We start from the raw sequence: 15,820 nt of genomic DNA, 5'->3' as shown, positions 1-15,820 counted from the left end.
TACAATCAGTTTTATATTTTACTTTCAGCATGATCAAGCCTAAGATGTTTCAGTTCTCTTATAACATGTTAATTGAGAAGGGACATTAGATCCATGTAAGTAGAGATTACATATTGTGAAATGTCAGTAGAGAAACTCCAGTTTTAAGATGAGTCATAAACTTTATTGTGCAGGAATAAAATTCAGCCTAGAGAGATCAAAATGAAAGATTAAGGGAAAGTATATATTGGATGCAAGAATGCACAACATATTTAATATTATCTACAGCAGCTGGAATACCTGTAGCCACTTTTCATTAGTGTATATCATTGGATAAAATACTTGCAATAATCCTTTTAAAATTAATTTTTCATTAATTGTGTAGGAATATTCCAACGAAAGGCTGAAGAAAACAAATGAAATGCTTCGTGGTATAAAACTCCTTAAGCTGTATGCATGGGAAAACATCTTTCACAGCAGTGTGGAGGAAACCCGGCAAAAGGAAATGACTAGCCTCAAGGCATTTGCTCTCTATACCTCCATATCAAGTAAGTAATTTACAATGTCATCCTATGGAGAGTAGCTCTGCTTAGGGTGATACTGTTGCTTTCCTTGATCACTGCAGGTGTCAGTACAACTATAAATGAGCTTGCTGTTTCTCAGAGCCAAACTAGACGAGATGCCTGATACATGGAGGACACATGTCAGTTTCCCACAAGTTTCCATGAGAAGTGTAGTGAGAAAGAACCTCTTCCAGGGAGAAGAGGGAGAGAATCCCTTTTCTCCCTGGCAGAGGTTCTGTCTCTAGACATTTTGTCTAGTCTACTCTGCTCCCTCTTGCTGCCACTGGCATGCTTGGCTCCCTCTGGCTGCCAAGTGCATTTAAGGGAGCAAGGGAAGTGTGCTTCCTCTTGCTGCTGCTACTGCTCTCAGCTCCCTCTGACTGCCACCAGCACACTCAGCTCCCTCTTGCTGCCACCAGCGCGCTCAGCTCCCTCTGACCACCACCAGCGTGCTCAGCTCCCTTTTCCTGCTGTCCGTGCACTTGGCACACGTGGTGTGCTTGGCTCCCTCTGACTGCCGCTGGCTCAGCTCCATCTCACTGCCGCCAGCATGCTCCCCTTGCTTCCCTAAATGTACACCACAGCCAAAGGGAGCCAAGCATGCCATACCATGCTTTGGAGTGTTCTTCCAGGAACATGATTACCACAAAAAGCATGGAACTGTTCTGAGTGAATCTGAACACTAAAATAGTACCATAAGTATCCTTGAAAAACAGAAAAGTAAATAAGGAGATATTGTTCATGTCTTTTAAATAATAGCATTATTGTTGATTAAATGTTCCGTAAGTTTTAAAATACTTCATTTTAATATGACAAGTTTCATTTTTCCTCAGCAAATATATACATGTTAGTATAGACATGCACAAAATACTTAACTTGGCTGCTGATAGGGGATGTTTAAGGAAATGGCATCTGATTCATTTTGGTGGTATGCAAAGTGTCCAGTTCTTTGACAAGACGGCTGACTGTGATCTTCTATACGCTCAAATTTAAAACCCATCACTTGCCTGTGGGCTGAGTTGTGTCATACATCTTGCAGTAAACCTAAAGAAACAGAATTAAGGATTGTGGATAGTAATTCAGCAGTAACAGAAAATAAAATCATTAAACTGATTCTAAATAGCCAAAAATTAGGTTTCACCATGGTTTCATCAATATATCAGCTGTTACTACCAATGACTAGAATATTTGTCATTTTACAGTGAAGTAATGTTACTACTGACACAGTCCTTAGAAATTCCTACATAATGACCAGGAAAAATCAAAATACCAAATTGCACAAGATTGTTTCTCTGTACCTAAAGCCATATATTTTATTAGGCACTGGAATGGATTGAATGTCATGTTTTGCAGCTAAACCATCCAGCATCAGCCTGAAATTTTGCTTCTGGGGAGTCCCCTCTCCCTCAGAAATTTTCGGGAGTAATTTAGACTGGCCCAGGAGGAGGATCCTAGAAAGCTGCATTTCTCAAGTGGAAGTCCTTACGTCCATAGAACTGTGGCATTTGCATTGTTTTTATCTTTGCAAGAAAGAAGAAACATGAAGGAGATATTGCTTACAATATTTTGATTTTGAAATTTCCAACTATTGAGATATATTAAGCAACTTGTTGTGGTTACTGGGCTTATTCAAATTAGTAGGAATTTTAGCAATGTTTATCCTGGGATAATTAGTCACATTAAGGTGGATAATTTATATTAATGATCAGTTTAGAAGTGGACCTAAGGCAAAACAAAACATTCCAGTCCCCAACCATCTGTGTTCAATAAATCCTAGTTAGTGTTTGGGAACTGTGAGGGATCCAATACATCCAGCATGCAGAAGTCATTGCTTCCAGGAAATTGCTTTTTATTAATTGGTTTCAAGTAATGAAATAGAATAATATCAAAACAGGCACAGCACCTGACTCAAAAAGGAAATAATTGAGAAAAACATACCTCCCCCACAAATCTGTATAGGTGGAGAAATGAGATGTATGAATTATCTTTGCATAATAAAAAAATGTATTTTTCTTTATAGTTTTCATGAATGCAGCAATACCTATTGCAGCTGTTCTTATAGTAAGTTTATTCTTTTTCTATAGAAAAATGCACATATAATTGTTTAACATTTAACTAAAAGGTACAGATAGAAAACCAAATGGTTTAAAGGTCTTTGTCAGGAATAGTTGCAATTTTCCTGCAGTAACAGTTACATGTTGCTAATTTAAGTTATGATAAAATGAAAATATCCAAACTAACTTTATAAACTACTAATATCTAAACATATATGTAGACATCTGAAAACTGATAAAATTATATTTAATAATTTTTGAACAATATAATAGATAGTATAGAAGGTTAAGTAGCACCCAAGACTTATATATATGTGTGTGTGTATGTGTGTGTTGCAACTTACGTTACTTTCTAAACAAATACACTTCTTGTTTAATGTATTGTTGCCCTGATGTTAAATATAGACATGAAATAATTAACAGCACGTGTCACAGCTGTCTAAGCAGCATCCTGTATGAAGCAAACAGACTAGGTTCCAAAATCCTTTTTTGGTATGATCAATTTGCATATTTAAGAATAGGTTTCTATACTGACAGTGTGATGTCTAAGCAAAACCAAGTCAGTTATTATATATTGTTTCAAAAGCTCTAGAAAGTAATCTCCATGTAACAAGGACTTTGGTGATTACATAACTTACATTTTGATTCCTTTCTGCAATATGCTTAAGACTACCACAGAACTGAGAAATTGTGATTCAAAAGTGCACAACACTTTTTTAGTGCATACAGTATTTTACCCTGCAAGAGAATCTGTGATGGGTAATATGTTTCCATATATAGATTGTCTCTGCAGCATTGTGGCAAATACCTTGTATATACTCCCCATCCTTTATTCAGAGATACTTCTTTGAAGGAATAACTCTATATTACTCTGAATTTCAGAAAAATGTCAGTGTTGTCCAGTATATGTTTTCTCTTTATTCAGCAATGTGAAAAAACTCTTATATAATTGTTGTATTTCAGTTGATTGCCAGAGGAGCTTTCAGTGCTTAGCTGAATTAAAGCTTTTATGTTTTATTATGTATGTTTTAATCTGTTCGCTGCCTTGGTTACCTTCATGAGAACAGAAAAGCAGGATATAAATTTGGTAGGTAGGTATGCAGACAGACAGACAGACAGACAGACAGTACAACAAAATATTTTAATTGTGTTTGCTCTTTTAGAGATGAGGACCAGCTGAAATAATTTATTCTCCTTTTTTTTCCCCGCCATAAGACATTTGTAGTCCATGCCCACCTGTTTCAGAATGCTGACTTTTCTCCTTCGGTGGCCTTTGCTTCACTCTCCCTCTTCCACATCCTGGTCACACCCCTGTTCTTGCTCTCCAGTGTTGTTAGATCCACAGTCAAAGCTCTTGTAAGGTAAGGTTTCTTTGGTGAAGATCTGTAGCTTATTGATACAATAGTCAAGACATTATTTTCAACACAAGGATTGATATCCCTCTGAGGGCTATCCTGCCCTTGTACTACCGTCTGAATAACAGCTATCATATACCGAGTCTCCCTGCCCTCACTGAAAGCCACGACTGACATGGGGCCAGGATGGTTCCAACTCTTGCACTGAGTTATACTACACTATAAGCTTGGAGGTGATGGGAAATTCACCATGGGTGTGCTTGAACCCTATAACAAAAGTTGTGTCTTCCCATTTCTTATTGGGAAAGATGATTTCTTTGAGGTCTGCCATATCCTCCTAGGCCATGATTTAGTTTTACAACTCTGTGTACAACACTAGAATTTCATCTGAAGAGCTTCTATACCATTTTTGCACATGCTGTGTGATAGATTAAGTACCTGTGTGCTTGCATCTATGTATCTGAGCTTCAAATGCACTCTAGGCAGACATTTGCTTTGCAGTAAAATCATATACTGCTCTACAGAAGTCATCAGTAAGGAACTGAAGGGCGGGGCGTGTTTCACAAATTATTCTTGTGACTCTGCCCCTTACTAAAAGGCAAAAAGTATGCCAGTATTAACAAACAGTTATAAATTTCAATTTTTATTTTACGTTGCTTTTCAATCTGACTTCAGAGCTGGTGATTAGACAGAGACAGCTGTGATAGATGATCTCTGTTTGCAGTAAGATGTCTGCTAAGGACTAAAGTAGTGGCAACTGGCCGCAATCCGTATCAAACAGATAGGCCATAGTTCTTCTCAAAATAAATTCAAGGTCAACTACATAGCTCATAGCCAGACAAATTTATTGCAAATGTTTTATTTTTTAAAAAGATTACTATGAAACCATTCAAGCAAGTACTCTGCAGATAGTTAGCCAGGACTTACAATGTGAGCCTTCTGGAAAATTAGTTTTCTCTTAAACTTCAGAGCATAACCAGAAGAGATGTTCTATAAATAGCAGTTGCAATTTGGATCGGGACTATGGTGCATAGAAGGGAGGGGGATTGACTGTTTTACCTTATGCTATTTTCAAAATGTAAATTTTGTCCTCTTTCAAAGCTGTTATATGTGCACTCATATATTTTCCCTCCTTGGAACAAGTAATGGTTCCAGGGACAGGGTGATTTATATAGGTAAAACACTGTGAAGGTAAAAAGTTATCACTCCGACTCTTCATGCAATGCTGACTTCTGCCAGTTTCCTCTCCCACTGGGGGTCTTCTAAATAGAGATGGGCATGAACAGAAAAAAACCCGAACATGATGTTCATTGGCATCCACGAACAGGGACTCACGAACAACCACAAACATGGCCCTATTCACAAACATGTTTGTGGTTGGCTGTTCATGGGGGCCAGCAGGCTCTCCTCCAGCCATCATCCAAGTTTGGTCAAGATCCCTACTGCACCACTCCCAGAAACCTGACCTGAGCAGGCACCAGGAAATGTACCAATAATAAATAATAGCTTGGCTCCAGAGCCTGGCAAGCAGCCCTGGAACTTGAAGAGGTAGAATCCTATCCCACCACACACAAAGAAAATTCAAGCTCCAATGCATTCTCTCTATTAAAATGCCAACAGCAACTGTCTCTCTCTCTCCACTGTCTGCAAACTAAGCCAGAGCTGGGAGCCCCCCTCCTCCCTGGTCTTTGCTCCCTTGTATCAGATTTGGAGCTCCACACTTGAAAGGAAGACCTGCCTATCAAGCTAAATTGGGCTTAGGTTGGGGTTTCCAGGGCAACAGCAGAAGTTCAGACAATCCCTGCCTAAGTTGCCAAGGGAATTGATTGCAGGTGCCAGAGTGTCTGGCTTGATGAACAGCAACGAACGAGGCTTGCAACGACCACCTGTTCATTTAGAATGCGGCCTCACGAACAGCTTGTTCGGGAACAGCAGATTGGGTTGTTCGTGGCTTTTTTGTGTCCGTATTGCTGTTTGTGCCCATCTCTACTTCTGAACCTAGCAGCAACATTTGTGGAGATGTGAAGGAGTACCTATGGAGAGGGGAGAACTAGAAAAATCCCATTCTGCAAGCTCTCTTCTACTGTCAGTTTTCACTGGAAACAAGCTGGTGTCAGTGAAAGTGTTTCAATATGCAAATATGTAGGATACACAGGATTTTCAAAGGTACATATAAGGCTTTTCTACATGCTTGACTTATTTCTGATTTTCCTACCAGTTGATCCACAAGCACTGAAATCAGTTTGGGTACAGTTCTTCTGCACATCTGATCTCCCTCTGCCTTTTTACAGTTGTGGTTTATTTTCTTCCTCACATGCCTTAAATAATCAGGATTTTCAAACAAGGGGGTTGTTGTCATTGGTGTCATCATCAGTGATGTCACAGCACTCCCCCCTTTTAAAAGTTTTTTGTGTGTGCTTATATTGCTATATTGATATGTGTGTTATGTGCTGTCAAGTCGCCTCTGACCTATGGTGACCCTATGAATGAAAGACCTCCAAAACATCCTAAGTGAGGTGAGACATAGTACAAGCAGTCAAGAGCTACAACACAAAGTCTGACCAAGTAATATCAATCTTTCTTAATGATCGGATAATATTGATATAAGGGCTGGATTTTCAAAAGAAAAAGTTTGTAAATGAATACACTACCCGTCTTTACATGGATAAATCTAAAAGGGGAGATGCTGCACTACTCATACCTAAACCCTCCCTCTTAGTCCAAACTGGACAGCCCTTCCCGGGCTGACCCAGAGCCAGGAGGCAGAGACTGGCACTGGTGGGGCAAACTGACTTCTGTTGGGACAGAGCCCAAATCAGCAATGGCTATGTGCTTTTCAAACTGTGCTACTTTTTCTGGAGTCAGAAGTAGCCACTCCCCTCCTCTGGGCCACCAAGGCTTTTGCAGTGTTTTTAAAATGGTCAATTTCATATCACTCAACATGCCATTGTAACAGTACAATGCAATAATGCAATACTATCCCCTTCCCTTGCAAGGAAAAAGGCATATCCCCACAATGGAAGGGGCTAGAGACTTACTTTTTTAAAAATGAAAGCTAGGTATTCAGAGAACCTGCTGCACTTATTATTGCAACAGTAGGTTGGTATAGTGATATGAAATTGAAGATAAAAAAGATTGAAAATAAAATCTGGGAAAGAAGGTGTGGGTGGGGGGAGTGGTCCATGATGATAAATGTCCAATAATCAAAAAGTGGGTTAAAGGTGGGTGGAAGTGGGCAGGACAAAAAAACCCATTATGCATGAAGAAAAATAGACTCAAAATCAGCTTCCAGAAAAAGATCTGGATAAAAGTGCTCTCGAAAGAACCAGAAGAACTCTGGGGAAAAACAAACAAACAAAAAATGAAGTGAAAACTAAAGGCAAAAAAATGCATACAGAAACCAATGATGCATTATGAGGCCAGAATTGATGGAGGGAAACCCGTATGGAAAACTCTAGAGTTTTATAACATGTAGTTAATCTTGAAATGTTTCTATATATAATATTTTTCTTAATGGAGTTTAGTGTGGTTCTGCTAGTTTGATGGCTGGTAGGACAAATAAATGAAGATTGGTAGAACTTTTTATAAGACTACTAGCAATTCTGAAAGGATTAACTAAAACAGAAGTATATCTTCTAGATAATAACCAAGTAAGTTGCATGCTCTGTAAACTGGGCTGGATCCAAGGCTTCTGCAAACGTAGTGAGTTTATGGAAACAATTTTTACTTTTTTACTTTTACCAAGCAGACTCATGTGCTTGCCTAAGCCAGTGTTCAGCCAGAACAATATATCTTGTGGGCCCAAGGGGCTGTGGCAAGAAGGGAAAATTCAAAATCATATCCTTCACATTCTTTTGTGAGCAGAGCTCAAACAAGTTCTACTCATTTGAGATTTAGCTGGAGTGAATTGAGAAATATGCATCATTACATCCTTTATTGGTTCCATACCGTGCACAAAATTAAATCTACAAGTCACTGCAGTATGATCAGCAGAGTCTCTCTTGTAGGATTTTTGTAATGAATACTGTTCTTCAAACTGGCAGTAAATGCAGTTTATTTAGTTTACTACAATTTTTCTATTTTCACAGTGTTCAGAAGTTAAGTGAATTTCTGTCAAGCGAAGAAATTGGAGAAGAACGTGACAAATGTTTAGAACCCAAATGCAAAGACAGCATCAGCAAATACCAGGCAGTTGTAAGTGCTAGCATTGCATTGCATGCTAAAAGGGTGACCTATCTGTCTCCCATTGTTCAGACCGTGTGAATCGCTCCAGTAACTTTGTCAGTTCCCTTGTAATTAATAGCTACACTGGCAAAAGATATTAATGCTAATGTCAATGTATTAAGGTCTGTGACATTATGGGTTTTTGTAGAAGACCCTTTCCTATTCCTGTCACCACTCACTATATATTTCTGTCTTCCTGATCCTGCACAGCCCCTCAAAGTTGTTAATCGTAAGAGGCCCACCAAAGAGGACTGGAAGAGTTACAGCTCTCCAATAAGAAGACCTGTTAGCAACACAGAAGCAGATGATTATTGTGTGAAGGTGATAATAAGGTCACTCTTTCTACTAATGATGTTACTAATAAGATTCGAATTCTGTACCTACAATTCTACACCCATGATTCTACACCCACAATTAAAAATAGATATATGTTCATTGAAAAATCTCCATTTTCACCTCAAGAGTTGAGTTTGCCAAGGAGTAATTATGCTATGAAATGTTATTGTATTTTACTATGTCTAACAAAAGTAATCTATTTGGTAACATGGTTATCATACTGTGACAAGGGCCTTCCTGAGGAGATGGTTCTTAGGGAAGCAAAGACTTCTAGTCAGCCTAGTTTGAGGGCAGTCCAGTCCTGAAGGCTGCTGAGGGGGAGGCAACCAGCCACCGGCACAACAGCAGAACTGTCGATCTGTTCTCTAAAGGGAACCTTCAGAGGTTAGCAAATGCCCAGGCAGCAGGACTGCAGGGGCTCTGACCATTTTAACATCCCCATCAACAGCACTGTCACACCCATAGGACAACACACGGGTGCAGCAATGTGACTATGATGGCCAGGAAGAATCAACCAACCTCACTGCTGCAGCCACAGGGAGCCAGGACCACGCGCTATTGGGCTGCACCCTGACACACACCCCATTTCCTTAAAGGCACAGGCCCCCACCAGATATAATGGAGGCTGTGGAACAATAAAAACGAAAGGGGCACCCACCACCCCAAACAGATGAACCAGAAGTAAGTCCCATGTGAAGCAACAGTGCAAGAATGTGGCACAGGAATGCCACATGTGCTTGGCAGTTATTGGCCCAGGCACCTCCCAAGACCATGAACCCATTGCTGAAGCTGTTCCTGGGGGTACAACGTTGGTTAGCCACTGCAAGTAGGTGGGAGAGGGGTTGCAGGGGTGTGGTCTGGCTTTGAGACCATAGATTACCACCAACAGGTTGTCAAGCAGCCCTTGATGTGCACCTGCTACCTGTCCATATCCCCAGCAACAGCAACAAGCCACCCAAGATGCCAAGTAGCTACCCCATGAGCCACTGTGAGGCCCTCCAAACACTGCTAACAGAAGACCACAGCATCTGCCAGGTATCCACAAAGACAAGAGGAAGGGAGGATGTGTTTCACTGGGCTTGGATCGCATCCCCATGGGTCTGGCTTCATCTCTGAATTCTTGGCCTCACTGAGAACCACACTGGCCATACACTTCAGGACCAAGCCATGATGCACTGTGACCCCAGCAGCCTCCCCCCATCCTCTGCAACCCTAATTCCCATTCAAGATCTCAGAGTTTGCTTGCTATGACACCATATCCACAACTACTCACCCCAGAGAATGCCCAAGGTCCAGAGGATGACCATCCTGGCCTCTGTGGCTCAACTCCAAGCAGGGAGAACGCAAAGATGCTCCATGACACCAATGGAGAAGGTCAAGGTGAAGGAGCTGAGAAGCAAGAGAGTAACACATCAGTCTATGGGGTCCACCTGTGCCATATGAGGGCCCATAACCACAGCCTGCACCCACAGCCTGCACTCACAGCCACCTCACCTCTGTCCTGTCTGCTACTGCAACTGTTGTGGGAGTGGTGGCTGAGCCATTGCTGATCTCCATCTCTTCCTGGCTTGCAGGTACAGTATGGGAGGGGCCACAGCCTACTGTGGGCTGTATTTCCTAACGCAATCTTCTTTGGTGTTAGATACCATCTATAGATCATTTTGTATACATTCTCTTTAATGTTCGTACAAGTTGAAATCTTCAATGTGTTTTTCCACAGGTGCTCCCATGCCTCCATTGTTATTTCTTTATTAAAATTTACTGCCCACTTCACCATCTGGACTTCTACTATTTCATCCTCCGTATGCCATTTTAGAAGTACTTTATAAATCTTTGAAATTTCTTTTTTGCCTTCTTGTAATATCACTTCTTCTAATTCTGAGTTTTCCATTCTTATTCCTCCTTTTGAACAGTCCGAATTAAAAAAATCTCTGATCTGTCTATATTGAAACCATCCATAACAAGGAGACAGCTCTTCTTCTGTCTTTATTCTTATTGCTGAATATCATATTTGTGTTATCTCCTTGTAGGTCAGACGTTGCTGTTCATTGTCGACAGTTCTCGGATCTATTACTTCATACGGAACCACCCATGAAGGAATTCCATCTTCCATATAAACCTTATACTTCTTCCAGATTGTGAAGAGGCTTCTTCGAATATAGTGGTGCAAAAACATAGAGTCTGATTTAACTTTATCGTACCACAAATAGGCATGCCAATCAAACAACTTTTTGTGTCCCTCCAAGGCCAGCAATTTACGGTTTTTCAATGTTATCCAATTTTTTAACCATGCCAGACAGATTGCTTCATAGTATAGTCTTATATTGGGCAGTTGCAAACCACCTCTTTGTTTCGCATCCTGTAATACTTTCATTTTCACATGTGGTTTTTTGCCTGCCCACACAAAGTCTGAAATTTTCCTTTGCCATTTGTCAAATTGTTTAGAGTCTCGGATAATTGGAATTGTTTGCAACAAGAACATCACACGCGGTAAAACATTCATCTTTACTGCTGCTATTCTTCCCAACCATGATAAATTCAGTTTATTCCATTTTATCAAGTCTCTCTCTATTTGTATCCATAGTTTCTCATAGTTATTTTTAAATAAATCTATGTTTTTCGCAGTCAGTTCAATACCAAGATATTTTACTTTATTAGTTACCTCACAGTCCGTTATCTCCGTTAGTTCTTGCTGTTTCTGCTTGGTCATATTTTTACATAATATCTTCAACTTCTTTTTATTCACATAAAATCCAGCCAGATCTCCGAACTCCTGTATTTTGTCTATTATTTTAGGCATATTCTCAATTGGATCGTCTACTATTAACATTATATCATCTGCAAATGCTCTGACCTTGTAGGAAAATTCCTTTATTTTTATGCCTCGGATTGTATCATCCTCTCGTATTTGAATCATCAGTATTTCCAAGATCAAAATGAACAACAATGGAGACAGAGGGCAGCCCGATCTTGTACCTTTGCTTATTTTCAACTTTTTAGTTAAGTCATCATTCACTACAATCGCTGCACTTTGGTCTCTATAAATTTCTTTAACTGCTTGTATGAACTTTTCTCCCATTTGCAGCTTTTCCATAGTGGCAAACATAAAATCCCAGTTCAGACTGTCAAATGCTTTTTCTGCATCCACAAAAAAGAAACCAACCTCCCTATCACAGTGCTTGTCATAGTATTCAATAGAGTTTATTACTGTCCTTAAATTGTCTTTAATTTGTCTATTAGGTAAAAAACCAGCCTGCTCTTCTGCAATAAATTCCAACAGCCATCCCTTTATCCTTTCCGCCAAAACTTTTGCAAATATTTTATAGTCATTGTTCAGCAACGAAATTGGCCGATAATTTTTAACATTGGTCAAATCCTGTCCATCTTTCAGAATCAATGATATGTTAGCTTCGTTCCATGAATCGGGAATCTTTTGGCCTTGCATAACTTCATTCATTACCTCTCTCAAAAAAGGTGCCAATTCGCTAGCCATCATTTTGTAAAACTTTGCCGTCAGTCCATCCGGTCCTAGTACTTTCCCTAATTTCGTTGATTGGATGGCCTCTTTTATTTCTTCTTCTGTCACTTCCCTATTTAATTTTTCTTTCCATTCCTCTGACATCGTTGGCAGTTTCATTCTTTCCAAATAATCCGCTATTGAATCTCTATTCACTTCTTTTTTCTGGTACAGTTTTGCATAAAATCTATAAAAAGCTTTACTAATAGCTGGTTGGTCCAATAATGTTCTGTCTTCCTCTCGTATTTTAATTATGGTTTTCTTCTCTTTTTTCTTTTTTAATTGCCAAGCTAGATATTTGCCAGGTTTATTTGCACCTTCAAATATTTTTTGGTTCATTTTTTTCAAATTCCACTCCAATTCTTTGTTATTCATTGCCGTCAATTGCTCCTGCAGTATTTTTATATCCTGGTATATATGTTTCTTCCCTGGTCTTTTCTTGCGTTGTATCTCTTTGGCTTTGATTTTTTCAGTTATTTCCTTTCTCTTTTCTTCTTTTCTCCTTCTGTCCCTTGCATTCAAGTCCATCAATATTCCCCTTATTACAGCTTTGTAAGTATCCCATACCTTATAAGTTGACACATCCTTATTTAAATTGTATTGTATAAAGAACTTGGTCTCCTTTCGTAGCAATGCCATATTATCTTCTATCTGCAGCAAGTCTTCATTTATTCTCCATTGTCTTCTTTTAGTATTTTTTCCAAATCTCCACATGATAGGGTTGTGATCTGAGCCTACCTTAGGCATTATCTCCACATATCTAGTCCACAACATTAGTTCTTTGGAAGCCCCGATCATATCAATTCTTGATAGAGTAGCATGCCTCGCAGAATAAAAGGTATATTGTCTATTTTTTGGATTTTGTCTCCTCCATACATCTTCTAGACTTTCCTGTTCCTTAATCGCAAAAAACGACTTTGGCAAAAGTCCTCTTTTTTTTGTGCAATTTTAGATTTCTTATCTTCTTCCAAGTTTGTAACTCCATTGAAGTCGCCTGCCAGAATTATTTGATCATAGGTCAGCTCATCGAGTTGTTTTTGTAAATCCTTGAAAAAGTTTTCTTTTGCGCCATTGGGTGCATAAATTCCAATCACCGAGGTCTTCTTCAAGTTCCAAATTATTTCCACTGCTAAATATCTAGCTTCTGCATCACTTAAAATTAATTTTGGCTGCAGTTCCTCCTTTATATACAACACAACTCCTCTCTTCTTCTTTTTGGAGGCTGCTGCAAATTCATTTCCAAGCTTTACAAATTTCAAATACTTTAAATCCTGCTTTCTGATATGTGTCTCTTGGAGACATACTATATTACATTTTTGTTTTAAAAGCCAGTGGAAAATAGCCTTTCGTTTACAGGGTGAATTTAGTCCATTTACATTCCAAGATATTATTTTACACTCCATGATCACATTCTTGTACTTTTTGGTAAGTCCTTTTCATTGTCCCTAATAAAGTTTTCCATCTCGTGACCCGACCTGATATTTCTCCTTACTCCACCAAATTCAAATGCCAGTCCTTCTGGTATTTCCCATCTGTACCTAATTTTCAAATCCTTTAACATCTGGACCAGCTCTCTGTATTTTTTCCACTCCAACAACACCGCTCTGGGCAGTTCTTTCATGACTCTCACCACCTTCCCGTTGACTTCTAATGGTTCCTGAAACTGTTTGCTTACGATTGACTCTCTTGTGTTTCTAGTCGTAAATTGCACGATCATATCCCTTGGTAACTTCTTCTGAGCTGCAAATTTTGAATTAATTCTGTATGCCACGTCCAGGAGAGCTGCAACCTCCTCTTCTTCTTTCCCCAGGTAACCCGCCAAGATTTCTGTAATCTGCTCTTGGGCTGTTTTTTCCACAATCTCCGGAATCCCACGAAATCTGAGTTGCTTTTCCATTTGTTTACATTCAGCGACGGCCATTCTTCCCTTCATTCCTCGCATCTCCGTTCTCTGCACGTCTGTTAAGGTGTCAACCGCGTTCTCTACTACATTAACTCTCTGCTGTGTAGCTTGCAAGTCATTCTGTACTTGATCCATTTTTTTTGTGAGTTCTGCCATCTCCGATTTTAGTGCCTCTTTAAAGTCCTTAAAGTTCTCCTGCATCATTTCTTTAAACTCTTTGTTTCCTTCTGAGACTTTTTTATCCAAATTTTCCAGCGTGGTTTGCCACTCCTTTGACATCGTGGGGCTAGCTCTACTTCGCTCCCACGCGTCCGCTCTTTTCCTCAACTCCGTGGCGCTAGTTTATTACTTTCTGTTATTTTTAAAAGTCCTGATTCGGTTTATTTTTTAAAGAAAAAAGTTTGCGTAATCCAAAATGTTGGGTGTTTTTTCTCTATGGTTTTATGTTGAAGCAATCACCCTTACCTTCACCAAAGATGGCCTACTTCCGTTTTCCTTGAAGTCACAGCCTTGCCCTGTTCCAAAATGGCGGCCTTCCGCTTCCGTTGTTAAGAAGCCACTTCTTGCCAGTCTCTTTATGATTCTGACGTACTTCCTGCTCCCCTTCTTTTCACAGCAGTTCTCGCGATATTAAAACTTTCTCACAGTCTGCTATCTCTTCCTAGCCGCAGGTATGTAAACAATAGTCAATTTTCCGCATTAACTTCTCTTTACAATGTCTCTTTTTAAAATTTAATTTGCCGGAACTTCCTCCTTTACATAACAAGTCTCTTGCAGTTTTTAGATTCTCTTTATCGCTTTATTCCTTTTTATAATCTGTCCCGTATTAAGAGATAGCAATCTTTACCTTCTTAGACGTTTCTCTTGGGTTGTAATCGCTGCTTCAATTATCCAATTAGTTCTTATTTCCTTTTCGGTTTACTGAAGCTTGGGTATGTAGGTCTTATGCCAGAAACTGACTCCAGAGCTGCTGCAGAGATTTTAGCAACCTTTCTTCGGGTGGGACCTCAAGAGTGGACGGGGGCTCGTTGTGTAGAACCCCCCTCACACCCGAGATCAATGCGCCCTCAGGTTCTTAAGCGTACTTGCCTGTTCTCCGCCTGAGAACAGGGGGCTGCGGGCAGTTGGTGCCCCTCCAGCCTCCACAAACAGCAGCACGGACAGCCCAGCTCCCTGAGCTGCGTTAGACTTCCATGAATCCCAAACCGGAAGTCCCCGTTGATGTATTAAAGTTGAAGCACTGTGTTAATATTTGTAAATGCAATGTATTATATTGGTTTGTTGTTTGATTATTATTACAGTTCTAAAATTGAATAAAAATATTTTTTAAAAAATTCGGCACATTTAATCAACAAAATCAGTTCTCTGAAACTCAATCCACAGGACTTACTTGTCAGTTTTGATGTGTCTCTGCTTACTAAGGTTCTGGTAAAAGACACAATCGCACTTATTAATCAGATTTTTCCAGAGGATGTAACAGCCTTATTCCACCATTGTCTGACACCCAGTTACTTCCAATGGGATAACGAATTCTATGAACAGATGGATGGGGTAGCCATGGGAAGCCCGCTCAGCCCAGTTATAGCAAACGTGTTATTTTTAAAAAGAGAAACATACATAAAGATTTGCAACAATATGGATTATTTATCAATTTATTTGTTTTCTTGCCATAGGTCACAAATGGATTTTTCACTTGGACCTCTGAAGGACCTCCAGCATTGTCCAACATTGACATACAAATCCCTCAAGGTATTAAATCAAATGTTATAATAAACAGCAAATAACCTCAATCCAGCAAGAAAGATACATGTACAGAAATAGGCTCCTAACAGTAGATCAGACATTCTTTCATGTCCACATATACTAGGGATGTGCAATTCAGTTTAGAA

At 39.6% G+C, this 15,820-nt stretch overlaps 1 protein-coding gene across 4 annotated transcripts in view; it reads left to right on the top strand.

The window, feature by feature from the left end:
• The window catches only part of ABCC8 (ATP binding cassette subfamily C member 8), a 118,835-nt gene that overhangs the window by 32,720 nt on the left and 70,295 nt on the right, over positions 1–15,820 (top strand). For 3 of the 4 annotated variants that reach the window (XM_054972167.1, XM_054972166.1, XM_054972164.1), the window contains 6 exons: positions 365–527; positions 2,563–2,603; positions 3,812–3,957; positions 8,040–8,145; positions 8,386–8,496; positions 15,605–15,680. In XM_054972167.1, the coding sequence (XP_054828142.1) occupies positions 365–527; positions 2,563–2,603; positions 3,812–3,957; positions 8,040–8,145; positions 8,386–8,496; positions 15,605–15,680 (643 nt within the window). Of the gene's footprint in view, positions 1–364; positions 528–2,562; positions 2,604–3,811; positions 3,958–8,039; positions 8,196–8,369; positions 8,497–15,604; positions 15,681–15,820 lie in introns of all 4 variants that reach the window. The other variant, XM_054972165.1, reaches the window with a different exon arrangement.

This window comes from Eublepharis macularius, chromosome 2, assembly GCF_028583425.1.
Source record: "Eublepharis macularius isolate TG4126 chromosome 2, MPM_Emac_v1.0, whole genome shotgun sequence".
NCBI classification, from domain to species: domain Eukaryota; kingdom Metazoa; phylum Chordata; class Lepidosauria; order Squamata; family Eublepharidae; genus Eublepharis; species Eublepharis macularius.
The sequence above is the reverse complement of the archived record's forward strand: the minus strand, read 5'-3'. Positions and strand labels throughout refer to the sequence as shown.